Here is a 21,160-nt window from a genome sequence, read left to right on the forward strand (position 1 = left end):
AAAGCTGGTTCTTTGAGAAGATAAACAAAATTCATAAACCATTAGTCAGAGTCATCAAGAAAAAAAGGGAGAAGACTCAGATCAACAGAATTAGAAATGAAAAAGGAGAAATAACAACTGACACTGCAGAAATACAAAGGATCATGAGAGACTACTACAAGCAACTATATGCCAATAAAATGGACAATCTGGAAGAAATGGACAAATTCTTAGAAGTGCACAACCTTCCGAGACTGAACCAGGAAGAAATAGAAAATATGAACAGACCAATCACAAGCACTGAAATTGAAACTGTGATTAAAAATCTTCCAACAAACAAAAGTACAGGACCAGATGGCTTCACAGGCAAATTCTATCAAACATTTAGAGAAGAACTAACACCTATACTTCTCAAACTATTCCAAACTATAGCAGAAGGAGGAACACTCCCAAACTCATTCTACAAGGACACCATCACCCTGACACCAAAACCAGACAAAGATGTCACAACAAAGAAAACTACAGGCCAATATCACTGATCAACATAGATGCAAAAATACTCAACAAAGTACTAGCAAACAGAATCCAACAGCACACTAAAAGGATCATACAACATGATCAAGTGGGGTTTATCCCAGGAATGGAAGGATTCTTCAATATACGCAAATCAATCAATGTAATACACCATATTAACAAAATGAAGGATAAAAACCATATGATAATCTCAATAGATGCAGAAAAATCTTTCGACAAAATTCAACACCCATTTATGATAAAAACTCCCCAGAAAGTAGGCAGAGAGGAAATATGCTTCCTCTTAGAGGAAAACGTAGGCAGAACACTCTATGACATAAATCACAGCAAGATCCTTTTTGACCCACCTCCTAGAGAAATGGAAATAAAAACAAAAATAAACAAATGGGACCTAATGAAACTTAAAAGCTTTTGCACAGCAAAGGAAACCATAAACAAGACGAAAAGACAACCCTCAGAATGGGAGAACATATTTGCAAACGAAGCAACTGAGAAAGGATTAATCTCCAAAATATACAAGCAGTTCATGCAGCTCAATATCAAAAAAACAAACAACCCAATCCAAAAATGGGCAGAAGACCTAAACAGACATTTCTTCAAAGAAGAAATACAGATTGCCAACAAACTGATGAAAGGATGCTCAACATCACTAATCATTAGAGAAATGCAAACCAAAATTATAATCAGGTATCACCTCACAATGGCCATCATCAAAAAATTTACAAACAATAAATGCTGCAGAGGGTGTGGAGAGGCACTGTTGGTGAGAATGTAAATTGATACAGCCACTAGGGAGAACAGTGTGGAGGGTCCTTAAAAAACTAAAAATAGAACTACCATATGACCCAGCAATCCCACGACTGGGCATATACACTGAGAAAACCATAATTCAAAAAGAATCATGTACCACAATGTTCACTGCAGCACTATTTACAGTAGACAGGACATGGTAGCAACCTAAGTGTCCATCAACAGATGAATGGATAAAGAAGATGTTGCACCTATATACAGTGGAATATTATTCAGCCATAGAAAGAAACGAAATTGAGTTATTTGTAATGAGGTGGATGGACCTAAGTCTGTCATACAGAGTGAAGTAAGTCAGAAAGAGAAAAACAAATACCATATGCCAACACATATATATGTAATCTAAAAAAAAATGGTTCTGATGAACCTAGGGGCAGGACAGGAATAAAGACACAGACATAGAGAATGGCCTTGAGGACACAGGGAGGGGCAAGGGTGACAGCTGAAGGGTACAGGACTTCTTTACAAGGTGATGAAAATATTCTAAAATTGATTACGCAACACTGCAATTTTGACAAGCATGCAAGAGATAATTGCACAACTCTGAAGATACTAAAAAGCATTCAGTTGTACATTTTAAACACATGAATTGTATCGTATGCCAATTATATCTCAATAAAGCTGTTACAAGAAAATGAAATAAATCAAAAAACTGAAAGAAAACAAAGAAACATATATCCACATACATATGTACACAGAGAGATTTTTATTTAATTTCTTAAACATGCATATGCATAGAACAAAACAGTGGTAGTTTATTGTTTACATTGCTCCCGTGTTTTCCAAAATTTCTTAAACAAGCACAGAAAATACATAAATTCTGATTTGAAGAGTGTAGTCACAGTCCACAAAATACATGAATTTTTGTTGATTCAAAATAAAAACCAATTAAATAGCCTGATTTTAATCATGCTAAATTCATGAACCCCACAAATACATAAAAATAACTGATTAAAAGCAATCCCTATCAAAATCCCAATGACATTTTGCATAAGTAGAAAAATCCATCCTAAACTATTATGGAATCTTAAGGGACCCTGAATAAATAAAACAAACTTGAAAAACAAGACTGAAGTTGGAGGTCTCACATTTCTACATTTCAAAACTTACTACAAAACTACACTAATCAAAACAGTGTGGTACTGGAATAAACACAGATCTAGATCAAAGGACTAGAGAGCTCAGAAATAAATCTTTGCATATATGATCAAATGCTTTCAACAAGAGTGCCAAGACCATTTAATGGGGGAAAAGTCTTTTCAACAAATAGTGCAGGGAAAACTGAATATCCATATGTAAGAGAAAATAATTGGACCCTTACTTTATATCCTAAACAAAAATTAACTCAAAACAGATTAAAGACCTAAGAACTAAAACTTCACAATTCTTAAAAGAAAACATAGGGAAAAGGCTTCATAATATTGGATTTGGCAATGATTTATTGGATATGACACCAAAAGCACTGACAACAAAAGAAAAAACAGATAAATTGGACTGTGTCAAAATTAAAAACCTGCCCATCAAAGGACACTATCAATAGAGTGAAAAAGCCCACAGGATGAGAGAAAATATTTGCAAATAATATATCCAATTAGGGGATAAAATCCAGAATATATAAAGAACTCCTACAACTCAACACCAAAAAAAAGTTAAAAATGGGCAAAAGACTTGAATATATGTTTATCCAGAGAAAGCATACAAATAGCCAATAAGCACTTGAAAAGATGTTACATACCACAAATCATTAAGGAAATACAAATCAAAATCACAATGAGATACTGCTTTACATCCATCAGGATGGCTACTATAGGAAGGAAGGAAGGAAGGAAGGAAGGAAGGAAGGAAGGGAGGAAGGAAAGAAGAAAGGAAGGAAGAGGAAAATAACAAGTGTTGACAAGGATATGGAGGAATTGAAACCTTTGTGCACTGCTGGCAGGAATGTAAAATTGTTACAGCTGCTGTGGAAAACAATATAGCAGTTCCTCAAAAATTTAAAAATAGAATTACCATACAATCCAGCAATTCCACTTCTGGCTATCTATCCAAAAGAATTGAAATCAGGGACTTGAAAAGATAGTTGTATACCCATGTTCATAATAGCATTATTCATAATAGCCAAAAAGGTGGAAGCAACCCAAGTATCTATCGATGGATGAATGGATAAACAAAATGCAGTGCAATATATACATACAACAGAACATTATTCAGACGTAAAAAGGAAGGAAATTCTGACACATGCTACAAGATGGATGAATCTTGAGGACACCAAGCCAAGTGAAATAAGCCAGTCATTAAAGGACAAACACTGTATGATTTCACTTACATGAGGTACCTAGAATAGTCAAATTCACAGAGACAGAAAGCAGAATGGTAGTTTGCAAGGTCTGGGGAAAGGGGGAAATGAGGAGCTACTGTATGGGTATAGAGTTTCAGTTTTGTAAGATGAAAAGAAGTCTGAAAATAACAGTAATGGCTGTACAACAACTTGAATATACTTAATGCCACTGAATGAATTCTACTCTTAAAAATGGTTAATATGGTAAATTTTTGTTATGTATATCATGGACAAAAACTCAACCTTCATTTCTTCTCATGTTCAATGGAGGACTGTATTAAAATCTTTTTATTTTTACTAAAATAGTATAAAAGTCTTTGACATCTCAAGTTATTGTGATTCATATGATCTACTGTTCTTACTAAATGTTTGAAATAAATCTGAGATTTAGTATTTCTTCCTAAAAAGTCTAAAAAAAGAAAAAAAAAGATTAAAATTTAAAGCAGGATTCATACCTGATATAAAGCAAGAGAATGCCCATATCTCTGGAGAGGTCCCCTTGATACAGTTCCTACATTCCATATACTGCTTTCTAAATTGTAACTAAAAACAAGAAAAAAAAAATAACTTTATAAGCTAAGATTCATTTTCAGTTTTGTAATTTGCATATGCTTTCTTGTATTTAAATATTCATTAATTCAAAAACAATTAGAATAAACTCATAATTTCATATACCATATTAGAAATTTCTAATAGAGACTCATTCAAGATATACCTAGTCTAAATTAGGATTCAATCATCCGAATGTATAATATACAATAACTTGACTAGGCTATTTATTACCGGAGTTAATTTTTTCTGAACCAGCCGATTAACCTAAACAATAGTGAGCTCTTCTACACTTTTAAAGTCTCCTGGGCCTCCTTGAAGCTCCTACCTTAAGGCTTTTGTCTGGCTTTCTTCTCTGCCAATGTCTGACCCCTTCAAGTCTTTGCTCAGCTCTCACCTTTCCCATGAAGCCTACACCACTACATTTGTGAGTGCAACTCCCTCCTCTTTGGCATTCCTGATTTGCTTACCCCTGCTACCTATCTTGCTATCTATCTATATCTGTATATGAATATATGTACATATAATTTATTTATAATATACATATTTATCATGCTAATTACATTTTTTTCTAATTGCCTGTCCTTCCTCACTAACTTCACAAAGATGGGATATTCATTATGTGCACTGACAGATCCCAAGTACTAAGCACAAAGTAAGTGTTCAAAACAATTTGCTATGCCCATGAATACATATTAATTCTAATGTCGATGTATAAATGTTCCGTAAAATACTCTCTAATTTAATAGACACTAATACAAAACTTTTATATTATTTACTGAATAATTTGTCTTAAGCATAACATCTACACCTCAATTAAATTCTACTACAGAAGATAAATCAACTTATAACTGACACCATCACTTCTAAAAGCTTTTAAACATCCTTACGTACAGCTAAACCACATTCAGAAAAATGAAAAAATATTCTCTAACCTGTGAAAACAGCAACAAAGTTGCTGATTACTTCTAAGCTGATACCTCTAGTTTACTATAAAACTAAATAAACACTGTAACCAAAAGAACCAGATTTCAGACAAAAAAAAAAAAATTAAACTATCTGGTTCAAATAGAAAACATATGTTTAGGAGAATATCAAGTAAAATTCATCACTTAATTTAAAATATGCTATTTAACTTGTACAGAACACAAACTTTTAGGATCTCCATGTTTCCTTGACAACTATACTCTGTCTTCACAACTCTACTTTGCAAATACCACAGTTTAATCCAAAGTTCTACTTTATTTTCACAACCTTTTCATTTTCATGAATCATAGTTAATTTCCTTTTCTTTTCCACATTTAACTCTCGGTTCCTCAGGTTCTTTGCATATCTTAACAATTCATTTTAATCCTACCAACTCTCTTTCAATTCTTTCTACTATATTTTATCCTTCATTTATTGTGTTACAGAATTCTACTAATTGTTCACTTAAATATTTACCTAAAATTCTTCCCCCCTCTCTCCAGAATTTATTTTATTTTATTTCATACTTTAATTCCAGTCTTATTCAGTCATAGTTTTAAAGCAATCTCCTAACACAGAATTTTTTTGATCCCCAAAATTAATAGGACGAGTATTTTCAGAAATTAGAGTTTACAGATAAAATACAGAATGCCCAGTTAAACCTGAATTTCAGATAAACAACAATTTTTTAGTATAAGTATGATCCATGCAATATTTGGGACAAAACCAAAAAATAAAATAAAATTATGAGGCTTATGCATACTAAAAAATTATTCACTGTTGATCTAAAATTCAAATTTAACTGTGTGTCCTGTATATTTATCGACTGAATATGGCAACCCTTTTGGGTATACACCATTATGGTACACTGTCCAGGGTCAGTTCCAACTGATTGATGCCCAGGTTGCATCAGTTATTACAAATTATGAATATCACCCCTGAAAACAACATTGATAATCAAATTATTCTTATCTCCTCTTTTATTCTATTATTGAATAGTATTGAATAGTTCATAAAATAAAATTATCAGCTGAAAAAATCAGATAAAGCTAGCATCCACGCAGTTCTCCTTGTCATCTAATCACGCAAAGGACAATCTCTATTGAGTCAACAGTAAATGCATAACCTATCTTATAATACTGGCACTGTTCTCCCAACAAAAGCTTGTAAAGTAAATGCAAAGTAAAAGTTTAGGTAAATTAAAATTTGCAGAAAAACTGAAAGTACTTTTATATAAGCAATTATACTTCATTCTGAAAAAATAAAAGGTAGCAGTATTCATAATGCCCAATATAGGCTTGGCCCGGCCTGGGCTTATTTAAAGTTAATATTTTCTTATTCAGAATTTATTAAAAGCACTCTAGAAAGTTAATGAAATATCTATATAGAACAAACCTATATGCCCAATGACAAATAACTTATTGATACACTGAGTTTATATATTCTCAAATCAGTCCTATGCGGCAAACAGATATATTACAAAAATAATCATTCATAAATTTGTGTATCAATAACATAGGACATTTAGGATAGTCTTATTACTGAAAAATATCCAGCCTAAAAATTAGACTGTGAAAATCTGAAAAACAAAAAGAAAACTTACTTCAGGACCATTTGAAAAGAACTGTAGTTAAAAGTATATCCACCAATCACCCACATAAATTTCCCATGTAAAACAGCTTTATGGGAAGCCCGACCTACAGAAGGACTGAAGGGTTTAACATTTGGCAGAATCCAGTAAGACTCAGTGGAAGGAACATTCAAAGAACAATCAGGACCTATTTAAAAAAATCAAACAACACAATGCATTAAACAAAGACCTTAGATTGTAGAAACAGAATACATGGATTAAGAGAATTTAAGAATCCAATGCTCATCTTATTAATAATATAATGTACATAAATGGTCTGAAATATAACTTACAGGAAAAACTCTAAAAGCAAATGTAATGCTTACAGAGGAAAAAATCATACACTCAAATCAGACTTGGATACGTTCAAATAAATAATACAATCTGAAAGAATTACTTAAATGATATAAATTTCAGATTTATTTCAGTATGCTAATAGGATATTAGAACAGTAAACAATGTACTCAAAATCCCAGTTCTGTCTCTTACTAAAAGTGTGACCTTGGGAAAGTCTGCTTACCTTTGCCATCATCACGCCTTCATCTATAAAACAGAAATAACAATCTATCTCCTAAGGATTATTATAAATATTTAATTTTTTTAAAGACAGTGGAAATTAAAGCATTCATAAATTGTAAACTATTAAGAAATATAAAAATAAAATTACATTTTTTCTTAGCATCATTCTTATTAAGAACAAACAAAATTGGCATCAGTAGAGAGGCTTATTATCCTCAAACAGAAAAAATTATTATGCATAATAAAATAAAAACTATTAATGAGTGCAGGATAACGTAAATACTCTAAGTTAAAAACACTGCCTTTTCCTATCCATGTTCATGATGTTACTCATGAGTCTTGGTTCCTCACCTGTAAAATGTAGCAGGCTAGGCTAGATCAGTGTTTCTCAAACTTAAGTTATGGAAGGAATGCTCCTAAAGGAAATGTATTTTCATCAAATTTAAGGGCTCACAGATTATTTTAATTCTAATGAAACTAATATGCTTAAACAAAAACTAGAAATAAATTCCTTATGTTTAAAGTTCTTTTATAAATATAAAACCAACATAAACTTATAAATTATGTATATAAACAAACTTATAAAATCATTAAAATTAATTTTTGCTTAAAATGATGAATGGTGTTGTTCTGCTCAAAGTAAATCATTGGTCCTAAGTGGAAAATGATATCAATTCCATAGCACCTTTTTTATGCAACTTTAAGATACTTATATTATTTTGACAACATAATTCTCCCAGCACTTTTCTTTCATTTATCTTTTACAAACCTTTTTTATCCATATAATATGCCATAACATCTGTTGACCTTCACTTATCACAAAAGTATCAGTACTCTTCAATATTCTTTTTAGCCTGCAATAAGGATACTACTTGGTCCTAACTAAACAGTCAACACAAATGCTGGCACTGCAATCTAGTGGCATTTTTATACAATTATGAGATCAATCACTTGATGTTAAATTTTCTTATATCAAAAAGTTTTAGATTATCACTGAATCACAACATTTTAAAGCTTCCAAACAGACCCTAATTTCAGAAATATTAGCCTTTACAGTTTTTATTTTCTCATTTGTTCACTCACCCATGCATTCATTCATTCATCTTCCAAGTCCTTTTCAATGCTTACATTCTATGAGTCTGTATTTTTCAGGTACAAATTAGATAGCACCCTAGATTATCTCTTTGATAACAACACAATCTTTTAAATCAAATATAGAAAACTTTATAATTTCTGAGTGAAAAGACTGTGAACTATTCCTTGGTAACCAAAGAAATTAAAGGAACACACTGATTTTTTTAAAAATAAGTTAAACTACAATTCTAAACCACTTAGAACGCATTTAACTCAGGTTGGCAAACAACAGCCCATGAGCAAAATCCAACCCACTACCTGCTTTTGTAATAAAGTTTCTTAAGAACACAGTATGCTCATTCATTTAAGTATTATCTATGGCTACTTCTGCAGTACTCAGCAGAGTTGAGTAGTTGCAACAGATATCATGCAATTCCCAAAGCCGAAAATAGTTACTATGTGGCCTTCTACAGAAAAGTTTACCAACCTCTAACTTAACTGAAGAGAAATAAGATCATATGGACAATTACACATGAGTGGTATACCTAATTGGTCTAAATGCTATATCTTGTTTTCTTAAAAAGAAAAATGTAGATTTATTTTAAATCAGGAATAATAAAGCAAAAAGAGTAAAATGTTAATAATAGGTTAATCTGGGTAAAGGACATTTGTATATTCTTTGTACTTTTTTTTTCAATTTTAGGTATTTTAGGTATCTATTCTTTTTTAAATTTATTTATTTTATTTACGTATTATTTTTGGCTGCATTGGGCCTTCATTGCTGCACACAGGTTTTCTCTAGTTGCTGTGAGCAGGGGCTGCTCTTTGTTGCAGTCCGCGGGCTTCTCATTGTTGCGGAGCACGGGCTCTAGGTACACAGGCGTCAATAGTTGTGGCATGCAGGCTCAGTACCTGTGGCTCGCAGGCTCTAGAGCGCAGGGCTCTACATGTAATCACAAGTGTCCTTGTAAGAGAGATTTGACTACAGAAGGAGAAATCAATATTACCACTGAAGCAGGATGCTGTGCTCCATGCTTTGGAGATGGAGTAGGGGAAAAGAGCTAATGAATGTAGGGACTGAAACTCTATTCCTGGAAAAGTCAAGGATGCAGATTCTTTCTTAGAGCCTCAGAAGGAGTGTGACCCTGCAAACACCTTGATTTGGGCTCAGTGAAACATACTTCAGACTTCTAACTTCCAGAATGGTAAGAGAATAATGAATGTGTGTTAAAACACCAAGTTTGTGGTAATTTGTTACAGCAATTATAGGAAACTAATGCTAATAACTAAATCTATAACTTCAGATAAATACTGTTATTTACTACAAGAAATTGGATTTTAGGGCTTCCCTGGTGGTGCAGTGGTTGGGAGTCCACCTGCCAATGCAGGGGACACGGGTTCGTGCCCCGGTCCGGGAGGATCCCACATGCTGCGGAGCGGCTGGGCCCGTGAGCCATGGCCACTGAGCCTGCGCGTCCGGAGCCTGTGCTCCACAATGGGAGAGGCCACAGCAGTGAGAGGCCCGCGTACAGCACAAAAAAAAAAAAAAGAAATTGGATTTTAGAGATTTTTAAATTTTTACTCTATAATCTAAAATATCTACTTTTCTATGCAAACCAGCAGTCAAATTCTTCCTCTTTGTTACTACCTTATTTTATGTAACTTCTAGCAGTTATTAGAAGGAATGGCCTATAGCCAAACTCTACAGATTGTCTTTATTTTACTCTAAATTAATAAGTTTATAAATAGAAAGATTTATGAATATGACTTAAAAGTGTAAGGAAAATTAGATGTCTTAATTTGTAGTTTTCTGCACTCGTAACTAAAATGATTAAAAATGTAAATTTATAAACTGAATATTAATTTAAAACACAAATAACTATAGAGAACACTTTATACACACAAAGGCTTCACCACCCATTAAGTATCATTTAAAGCCATCCAAGACTCCCTTTTTATAAAAACACATCCATGAAAAGTCTACCACTTCATTATCTGTCCTGTTATGGAACATCTCTGCATAATTCTCCCTGCATAACTTTTATCAATCAATATGGGAATCTCCTCAAGGTAAGCAGATCACAGCTGTCTTGAAAGAGATGTAATAAACGAATTCATATTACAGTGGGTTTTCATAAAGATTTAATATGCTACCTTTTCCATGGGTTAATCCAAAGAGCATAAATGAATTTCTAATGATGTAATTTTCGGCATTAGTGACAGGCTACTGTGTGACAAATTTTTGACACTGTTCTACAATCCAAAGTGGAATTATACTCATCCCTCTTAAATTTATACCTCCATCCTCACAATCTCTCTTGAATTCCAGACTCAAAGTGAAACTACCTACATGACATTTCCACTTGGATGTCTCATAATCATCTCAAACTTAACATGTCCAAAACTAAAATCTTGATTTCTTTCCCTCCCAAATCTGCTCCTTCACCAGTGTTTACCATCTCAGTCAACGGCACTTCCATTTACCCAGTTGCTCAGGGCAAAGATCTTGGAGCTATTCTTGAGTTCTCTTTTTCTCCCACACCCATATCCAACAAATCCTGGACTGACATTCATTACGTATGCAGGAATACAGCCTTTCCAACTGTTAAAACATGGAAATGCTTCACTGATTGTTAAGTAGATGCTGCTGCGGGTACCAGGCCTTCCCCTTCCCAGTTCCCCTGGCCCCTCTGAGATAATCCAGACTCTCCGCAAAAGACAACTAAAGGGGTAATGCCTGGCACAGCATGGCTCATCCAGGAGCCTGCCCCAGTGCTAAAGTCAGATCAGTTTTGATTGGTTGGTGTCTAAGTGTCTGTACCTTACCAATTATAAACATTTTTAAATTCGATCACCTCTACCAGGCTCTAAACACTGATCCTTCCCTTTCCAACTACCATCCTAGTACAAGTCACCATCCAATCTCACCTGGACTATGCAATAGTCTCCAAACTGGTCTCCTTATTTCCATTCTTGCTGCCTTCCTATCACATTCAACTCTCCACAATGCAACCAGAATGATTAAAAATATAAATTTCCCTACTCAAAATCTTTCAATGATTTCCCATCACACTAAAAATAAAAATCCTTAACACGGCCCACAACTCTTACATGACTGGCCTCAGTATTCACTTACTGCATGAATGAATGAATGGATGAATGAAAATAACCTTAGAGCCATAAAAGATCAAGAGCAAGAGCTATGAAGTCAAACCTCGCTTTCCAACTTATTAGCTATGAAACCTTGGACGAATTAACTTCTCTAAACTTCAGTTTAATCATGGAGATTATACGCAGAAGAACATAGGATTCTGTGAAAATAAGATTGAATGAGATTGTACTTAACATTAAATACTATAATGAAACCTTCATAATAGTAACATTGTTACTATTATGAAGTCCATCCTCTCATTTTAATATACAAGGAAACTAAGTATAATCAAGTCTACAGGCAAAATATGTTAATGAAGCCTAGCATTATTAGTTATAGTAAATATACATGCCAAAAGAAAACAGTAAAATTACAACTAAAAATTTCTATAATCAGAGATAAATACAATTGAGAAATAATTGCAAAGGACAAAACCTAGAATAAAGAAAGTACTACAAAGTTTTGAAAGTTTCTCCAAAGCAATTCCAGAACTACTGAATTATATTCTTTCTTCCTTCCCAAAGTAGTCTATTTTGCACTGGAAAAGTTTTTCTAAGGGACTCTATCTCTGTTTTGATACTGGAAATCAGTACAAAAATTTTATTTGCTTTATACAAATTAGTTTTATAAAATAACTTTTCTTCCATAAAGAAGGATAAAAATGTGAAGTCTTCAAGTGAGTTTAACAACAATTCCCTGAATAGTACCTCTAGTGTAGTATATCAGCTAGATTGCTTTGGTTGTAAGCTACAGAAACTACTTTTGGCTAGGTTAAGGAAAAATCGGTATTTGTTGAAAAAAACATGGGGAAATTCAAAGAATTTTTAAAAAGAGGCTGAAAACCAAGCTTAAAATAGACAGGTATCTGGATTTACCGTCCCATCAAGACTACTCTCAATGAGTGAAAGGCAATTTCCCACAAAGAAACTGGACTGCTAATAGGAAAGGAAAAGTATTCTGAGAAGGAAGATTTGAAGAGAGGTACATGTAACTTACTGTAATCACTCCAGAAATAGTCTTATGATCGTATTGTATCTGAAGTTCTCCATAATAAAAGGCAAAATGAGATAACATCATTGCAAGAGTCCTATCTTCTAACATCATCAGAAAATTTTGATTTTGTTTCAGTTTCCAAAGTATTCTAAACATTTTCTAGGCCCATAAAACCAATCTCCAAAGGACAGTTATCAACTTTAGTGTATTTTAAATGTCCACAGCTGTTCTGACAATATCCTAATTTTACAGAACAATGAATTTGTGAATGGTAATCACTACACCAGATCTGTTCCAAGAATACTTGGTTCTCACAGTTTAGGTCAATGATGTGATTACAGTATGGAAAGGAACTGCCCTTCTGTTAGCAAAGATCAGTGTTTTCCAATTACTATTTTTGAGTGGTGAAAGGCTTGCAAACAAAGCTTTATAGACTGGTTCTGATTAGTTGAAAATGACAAATACAGAGATAGCTGGGATTGAAAGCAGGATTTGTTTATCCCACCTATCTAAGTCAGAGGCAATAAAGTATGTGGTTGTAAATATTTCAACATTAGATAACCTTCCACAAGGAAGGAACCTATGTCTAGCACAGAATTTTCTGTGAATTTTATTGTAACCCACAGTCCTTTGTTCTATTCTCTCTCTCTACACTCCCTTCCCTCATGATCTCATCTGATCTCATGGCTTTAAGTATCATCAACCATTTCCAATTTAACATTTTTAAGCCAATCAGCCCCAAACAGTACAGACCTCTCTCCACTAAACTCCAACTGCCTTTTCAACATCTCCTCTTAGATGTCTAAAAGACATCTCAAACGTAACATACCAAATTCAAACTGATCTTCCTCCTAAAATCTTCCTCATGTCAACTGATGACAACTCTATCTTACTCTAAGGTCAAAAAAATCTTCAAGTCATCCTTGACTTTTTTCTTTCTCCCATCCCCCATATCCAATGCATCAACAAATCCTATTAACCCTGTTTTAAAATCACATTCAGTATTAAGCAATTCTTACCTTCCTTGCTGCCTGCCCACACTACTATCATTTCTCATCTAGATTATAATTACAGTAGTAGTCTCTTAACTGGTACTCTGCTTTCATAGTCTATTCTCAATATAGAAGTCAACAGGAACCTTTTAAAACTAAGTCAGATTATATCAATCGTCTGCTCAAAATTCTACAATGGCTCCCCATTTAACTTAGGGTAAAAGTCAAAATCCTTCCAATAGCCTACAACACTAAGGCTTAGCTCATCTAGCTCCATTCCTCACCAACCTCCATCACTCCAGCACCTTACCTCCATATCCTCGATCATCTCCTTGCTCTGCAACTTCTCTGAGCTCACATCCGACAACCTGCCCCTCAGTCATTCAATTTCAGGCACACTGGCCTTTTGCTGGCCCTCACACACACCAGGCATGTTCCTGCCTTAGGGCCTTTGCCAATGGCTATTCCCTCTGCCTGAAATGCCCTTCTCCTAAACATCTATAGAGCTAACTCCCTCACTTGCTTCAAGTCTTTACTCAAATGTCACCTTCTCAATAAGGCCTAACCTGATCATTTTATTTAAAATTGTAACTCCCATCCCTAGATCTACCTATCCCTCCTTCTCAGCTCCACCTTATTTTTCCATTACACTTATCCCTTTCTAAAATATTATATGTATAATATATATGTTATGTTGATTATCTATGGTCTGTCTCTCTTAGCTTGAATGTAAGATCCACAAGGATCTTTACTTTCTTTGTTCTGTGATGTATTCAAAGGTCCTAGAATAGTACCTAGCACTTGGAAGAAGCTCTAAAATTTTTGTTACATAAAATGAACAAAAATAAATGAATGAATTAGTAAATAAAGCGTGTTATACATACATCCTCAATACTATTTTTAAACAACTTTTCAAGTAGCTGAGGAATAAAAACTTATTTTATTGGCTCTTGCAAAAAGTTGGATTTGCTGTTTTTGCTGGTTGGGGAAAATGAACAGAAAGAGAAGAATTTAATCTAGCACATTATCTGTTGCTTGTCTCTCCACAAAGTTAAATAGAGAGATCACGTTCATTATTATTAAATTTCTAAAGGGAAACGTAAGCTATGTTGTGGATTTCTTTAAAGCAACCTATAGTCTCGTGTACTTATACACACTACCCTAAAGTAACTAATTCTGTCCTAATATGTTACGTGACTAACCCAGAAAAAACATAATGTATGATAAAATATTCATGGATCTGAGCTAAAAGATTTTATATTTTTCTAAAACAAACAAAATCATCAAGTTTTTACAACTTAAATAATGCCATGGAATCTAAGTGTGTGCTCTGGTAGTCAATACTGCCACCCAATGGCAAATGCTAAAAGCTAAAACCAAAGGACTGAAAGAAAATAACTGACCAGATGCTCAAATTCAAATGTTTCCCTCAATATTTAAAATTATGCTTTATATATCAAGTAAATTGCATAAGCTATTGGAGTACTAGTCTTCTAAAACATCTATACTTGAATGTCCACATATCACTAAACCAGCAACTAATACATTTCTAATTCATTTATTCAACAACAACAACAAAATTTGAGCGCCTACTACACAACAGGCACTACAGAAGATGCTGTAGGCACAAAGGTGATCAAAACATAGTCATTCTTAACTTCATGGAGTTTGTATTCCAGTAGGAAAGATAATAAAGAATCACACAAACATAAATGTGATAAAAGCTATAAATTTAAAAGATAGGGTCCTATGAAAGTACGTGGGGGGATGTGACCCAGTCTTAGAATGTTAAGGGGTGAGGGTGTTGTAGGGGGAAGTGCAGAAATAAGAAAGGCCTTGAAATATTTAGGGACAACGAACATTCAAGGAACTGAGATAAATCCAAAGTGTAACTTTCAATAAAGAATCGGAAACACTATAAAAAACTATCAAATTACCTGATTTACATATTAAGATACTGTATTTTAATCAATCATCTAAAGGCTGAAAACAACCAACTTCAATCCTTACATGAGAACAGTGTCTGAACCGCACTGAAAATGAACACTGAAGATCTATAAAGAATATCCTGAAGACATGTAAAAGGACTGAACGATAGGATTGAACAGGGCATTCTGGAATAGGAAAGGACCAGGGACAAATTTTAAATGGCTAAGCAATGCTCTTGTATATAAAACCTGTTTTTCATCTCTATAAAACAGGTGGAAAATGTTTTGTTGCAATAGATTAAGGAAAGAATTGTACCCTGAAGACTGCTTGTTTATCTTTTCAACCTGTCTACTCCTACCATCTATTCCACATTGCAAAGCTTTTCTGAGTAGGCATGAGAGAACTATTCAGCCCATTCCTTGTCAATTATGGCAACAATCTACACTTTGAAATACTTTATTTGGACTTTTTAATTTATTTTGAAGATTCCAATCATGTGAACCCCCTTCCTAGTTCGGGAAAATCTCTGTGTGAATTTTGTTCAGAAACAGAATCCTTTCCCACTACACAATTCAGAAAAGTTAAATTCTCTATTTCTATATCTCAAGGCAGCAATTGAGAAAAGTTAAATTCTCTATTTCTATATCTCAAGGCAGCCAAGCAAGTCATGGATAAGACCTAAGTTTAGCCAAGTAGATTTTACTAAGCAGGCCTTCAAATCTTCAAAAGTGATACAAAGATGTGGGGAGAATTTAGAATTTTTTCTACCCAAGCCTGTAGCATACAGTATCCACAGTAAAGACACCAGTGGTGGTACCCCAGGGTCCAGTGGCAGTAACAGGAATATCCTAATCAAACTTCCCTGTGGCTTCATCTTTGCTGGGAACCAACCCACCTAGCCTTCTGTTACACCTATCCCTTTCTAACCAAGATTTTTCCAGCCTTCCCATCTCCTTTGTGAGCTACCCAATATCCTTCTGTACAGGTTTAGAGAACAAAAAATAAGTTGCTTAAAAAAACTAAAAGTTAATTCCTCTCTCATAAAACATTCTAGAGGCAAATGGGCAAGTGCTACTGCTTACTACAGTTACTGCCATTTACCAGCCATTGGAAAAGATCTCAATGATGTAAAATTCCCACACAGCACTTCCACTCACATCCTACTTCCCTAAACTTAGCACAATAACCATACTAGACCCAAGGAAGGCAGAAAAATGTGGTATGTAGCTGAAGACCATGTGCTGAGCTAAAAACTCAGTCAATTCTATCACTAAAAAGAAGGGAAGAATGAATGCTGGTAGACAGTGGTCCCTGACATACTTTCCAATAACTGCCTTTTCTGCTCAGATAAGCCAGAACTGTTTCTGTTGCTTACAATCAAATCAAAGACTTATAGTGGTTCCGATTTTTTAAAGTTACGTAAGAGAGAAACCTGGAGCCACTCTGATTACGGAGTTGACGGGAGTCGGGGGGTGGGAACACACCGTATCTAAGAGTCTGCTTTGAAAATTAATGTTCTACTGTATTATTTACATATGAACATAAATCCGATTTATTATATCTTGATTTTCATGCCTTTTAAAAATTCCTCAGGACTTCCCTGGTGGCCCAGTAGTTGAGAATCCGCGCTTCCACTGGAGGGGGCACAGGTTCAATCCCTGATAGGGGAACTAGGATCCCACAAGCCACATGGTGTAGCCAAAAAAAAAAAAATCCTCATCTATCCCAATGTTTGGAAGCCATCTTAAAAGAAAAAATGCTCTTTAAAGTTGTCTTCTTCCCTCTTGTGACTTATTAAGACTTAAATTTTATTAAGTGAAAGATGTCACAGAAGCAGATGAATCCACACAGGTCTCTAGCCTTTAAGTAATCTATTTGATATGTATATATCATTGTCTTTGAAAACTACACATTATAACAAAATTAAACATTATACAATCAACTGTATACTTTTCAAAATGTTGCACTAACATTTTCTATATTCTTTACTATTTCAGCTTTTGGTTGTTACAAGTGCTTTCCACAGAAAAAGGGGGACAGTTGACTTTAATGGTGCCATCTAGTCTTAGAACATACTCCTATTGCCTAAAACAGTAAAAAGGTGAAAGCAGATGGTTAAGGAAGAAAGACTTAGATGAGCAAGTTAAGGGGGGAAAAAGTATAGTAATGGCTAAGCAAAACTCTTAGGAGATGCTACATAGAAAAACTAAACTTGGAAAACAAGGAGATGTGAAGCTTAGGTGGGACAGGCACTAGAGAAATGTGAGGAAGGGGACTCAAGACTTAACAAAAATCTAGGCTTTTCCTCTGTATTCTCTTAATAAAATCTCAGTTTCTAGAAAACAACATTTATTTTCTTTTTATACACTAGCACAGAACCAAACAGAGTAAGTAAAATTAACCAACATAAATGGATAAAATATAATGAAGGTAGCAACAATCTGTTACTCTTAACCCAAAGAATCCAGTTCCAAATAACACAGTAAAAACTGCCAGACTCTGAATCTCATAAAGATTGCCTCCTCAGCTCTCATTTCAAATATCTCCAGCTCTCTGATCATTCCTCAGATGCCCTAGAAACAAATGTCTCTCCGTTTCCCCTCAATGGTTTCTCCCATTCCATATATCTAAAATTAAAACCTAGTGATATAGTCAACAATCCCACCTACTTTAAGATATGCTTCCTTAGATATAGAATCAGGAGTCAGTTTGGAGGCTCAAAGAAACCAACCTGCACATCATCTGTCTTGAAAGACGCACAATATCCATTTCACCAAACACTGCCCATAAAACATTCATATCAATTCAGAGGTGAATTATTTAATTACAAAGAATTAATAGTGGTATAAAAGTGTATCTGATTTCTGTGTATTTTATAATAAATCACTTTAACATTATTCTCATTTTTTTAAAATATATGTGTACATGCATATGTGTATGTGTTAATACATATATATATATAAAGTTATTCATGTTATCACTTTGCTTCAAAATAAACAAACCCAGCATTTGCTTCCCCGTTTTTATTTGCTTATAGACATTTAAGAGCCAGGAATTTTTATGATTTCAGGCACTCCTGACAAGAATAATAAAATGTGAAATGCTGATAAACAAAAGCCAGAAAAACAAAAGCTAATATTTTCAACCAGATACATATTACAAAACGTCCAGAAAATAAAGCATTTTAAAGAAGAACTACTAAAAGGAAGCAAAGAACAAAAAAGGACAGAGCTGTTCATAGAGAATATTATACAAACATATCCCTCTTTTGCTTTCAAGACTGTTAAAATGAGATGAGGACTAATAGCAGATGAAGACCAGGCAGAAAAACACCAAGCATACAAGCTATACTTCTATTTCTCAGGCCTTAATTTAAATATATTCTTGGTGTACTATTCTCTCCATAGAAAAGGACGTTATTTTAGTTTCAAGACTGAAACGGAAAAAAAAGATAACTCAAGGCACTTTTTAAGGGAAGAAAAGTCATGATTTATTAAAATAGCCACTCAACAAAATATATGCCTTATATGTATAATTAAAAACGCTGAGAAATTTGTATCTGTCATAATCATAGTAGGAAATCAAATTCAATTCAATAAGAAATCACTGGTATTTCATATGGTTGGAGCAACTAATTTTTTAATGAAATAACATGGGTTTAAAATGGGCATAATTTACAGAAAGCCTAAAATAATTCCTCTAAATAAGTACTCAGCACACTCAGTAACATTTTTTCTAACTTGTCTCAAGAATGTTGAATGTGAAACCATTCTCTTTGGTTTTTACTTTTAGACAGCTCTGGTAGGAACTATTGCTACTACTGTTACACTGTGTCATAATAACACATGATCATGTAACTTTGGATTATGTATTTCTTGAGTCAAAGTTCCCCCATCAACAGGATTAATACATTGGCACAAAGTAAGCTCTCAATATATAAATATAATCTGCACAAAGCAAGTTCTGGGTGGGTAAGTATATAGATAACTAGGACCTATCTCTTCATTAAATTCCACAATGACAAGATTTATGATTTTATACCCAGATACTTAAGTAAGCTAAAACTCTTCAATGCAGTCTAAAATTAATCTTTAATAATAGATATTTATAAAAATTGTTTAGAAATTCTTCCCCAATTCTTCTCATTGCTTTTGCAATAAGCAGCTGTAAAACTTCTAAACTTTTAAAAATACTCTATGTTCTTTTAAAACATAGCCACAAGAGGTCAGTCTTTCCCAAGAAACAAGTTTAATATAGTCCAGTACCTTCCCAGATGAGCATCTATTTTTGCAATATACTATTTATATTACCCATTACAAATCAAATTTGAATGTACCATGTGTTAATCTCAGCCACGTCACCAAATCTTTGAGAACTCAACAAAAAGTTAAAGAAGATCAGAATGATCACACATCTACAATTTAAAGAGTTTCATATATAACTTCACTTGATTCCCAAAATAGCACATAGACAAAATCTTTACTAATTTTATTTGTGAAGAAGCAAGCTATTAAGAAGTTGACTGTTACTGAAATTCTAAAAATAAAACAAATACATGAGATTTGGGTGTGTAAACTACAGCAAAACAAATGAGTGTAGAATTTGTATTAATATATTAGATACATAAATCAATGTTTCAAAAGCCACTTACCTTGCCAACTATCATTGCAGACGCACAGCTTTTCACCTGTTAGGTCACAGTAACCATGATCTGGACTGCCGCAATTGGCTTTACAGTAAGGAATGTCACAAGCTTCACCCTTCCAGTATTTATCACACTCACAATATACTCTACTTGGAACAGAGACACTAGTTGTACACTTCCCATGACCAGAGCAATTGTTAGGACAAGAATTGATTCTGTAAAATATAATTCATATATACTCAAATTCAAGACAACTGAAAAAGAACTTCGGCTGATATTCTGTTAACTTTATAGTTTTTATGTTGTGTCTACGTGCTTCATTTAACGCAATTTTACAATGCGACTTCAATTCTTTACTCTGTACCTTTTAAACCCTAAAGCAATTCGGTTACACATGTTTGCAATTGGCCTCAGTTCATTCACTGAGTTTACTCTGCTACCAAGACTACATACTCAACACCTGCAGGATCTATACAGTTCCAAGCACACTGTTTTGTAAAGACTTAAGTACTCAGCTGCTTTGAATATATATTTCACAGAAAAAAATTAAATTCATGAATACCTGAAACAATATGAGAAGCCATGATTTAAACTGGTTATATAATACTTAAACAGCATGCTATCACTTATACACTGTTATGGAAGTAAAAGGATATTTACCAAGTTTTATTATAAAGCTGATTATATTCTACTATATATTTATTCTCCCTTGTGTAAATTCTTGATATAAATAAATCCTATAATAAATTGCTGATTCAAGGATATTTAGAATATTTTATTCCTCGCGAAAAATTCTCTGGTATCATTCTCTACGTTCTTGAAGAAAACAAACAAAAAAAATGTATCAAGTTCCTCTGTGGCCATTCCTAATGAAAGCAACTGAAAGCATCTCTGGCTAATTCACTTCACCCTTGGACTTCCAGATACAAAAATGTATACAGAGTCTACACAATAGATGCTCAATAAATACTACTTTCTAATTTTAGAGGAGACAGTGGTATATAGCCACTTACCTTATCTCCTAAGCCTCAATTTCCTCATGTGTAAAATGGGAAAA

The 21,160-nt window shown here is 33.8% G+C and overlaps 1 protein-coding gene across 1 annotated transcript in view; it reads right to left on the reverse strand.

Moving 5' to 3' along the window:
• The window catches only part of ATRNL1 (attractin like 1), a 672,454-nt gene that overhangs the window by 616,700 nt on the left and 34,594 nt on the right, over window positions 1–21,160 (reverse strand). The window contains exons 5-7 of the mRNA XM_060034012.1: window positions 20,110–20,318; window positions 6,774–6,948; window positions 4,111–4,198 (exon numbers count right to left, since the gene is read on the reverse strand). Of these exons, the coding sequence (XP_059889995.1) occupies window positions 4,111–4,198; window positions 6,774–6,948; window positions 20,110–20,318 (472 nt within the window). The remainder of the gene's footprint in view (window positions 1–4,110; window positions 4,199–6,773; window positions 6,949–20,109; window positions 20,319–21,160) is intronic.

The sequence above is a fragment of the Delphinus delphis genome, chromosome 16 (genome assembly GCF_949987515.2).
Source record: "Delphinus delphis chromosome 16, mDelDel1.2, whole genome shotgun sequence".
In the NCBI taxonomy this organism is placed as follows: Eukaryota; Metazoa; Chordata; class Mammalia; order Artiodactyla; family Delphinidae; genus Delphinus; species Delphinus delphis.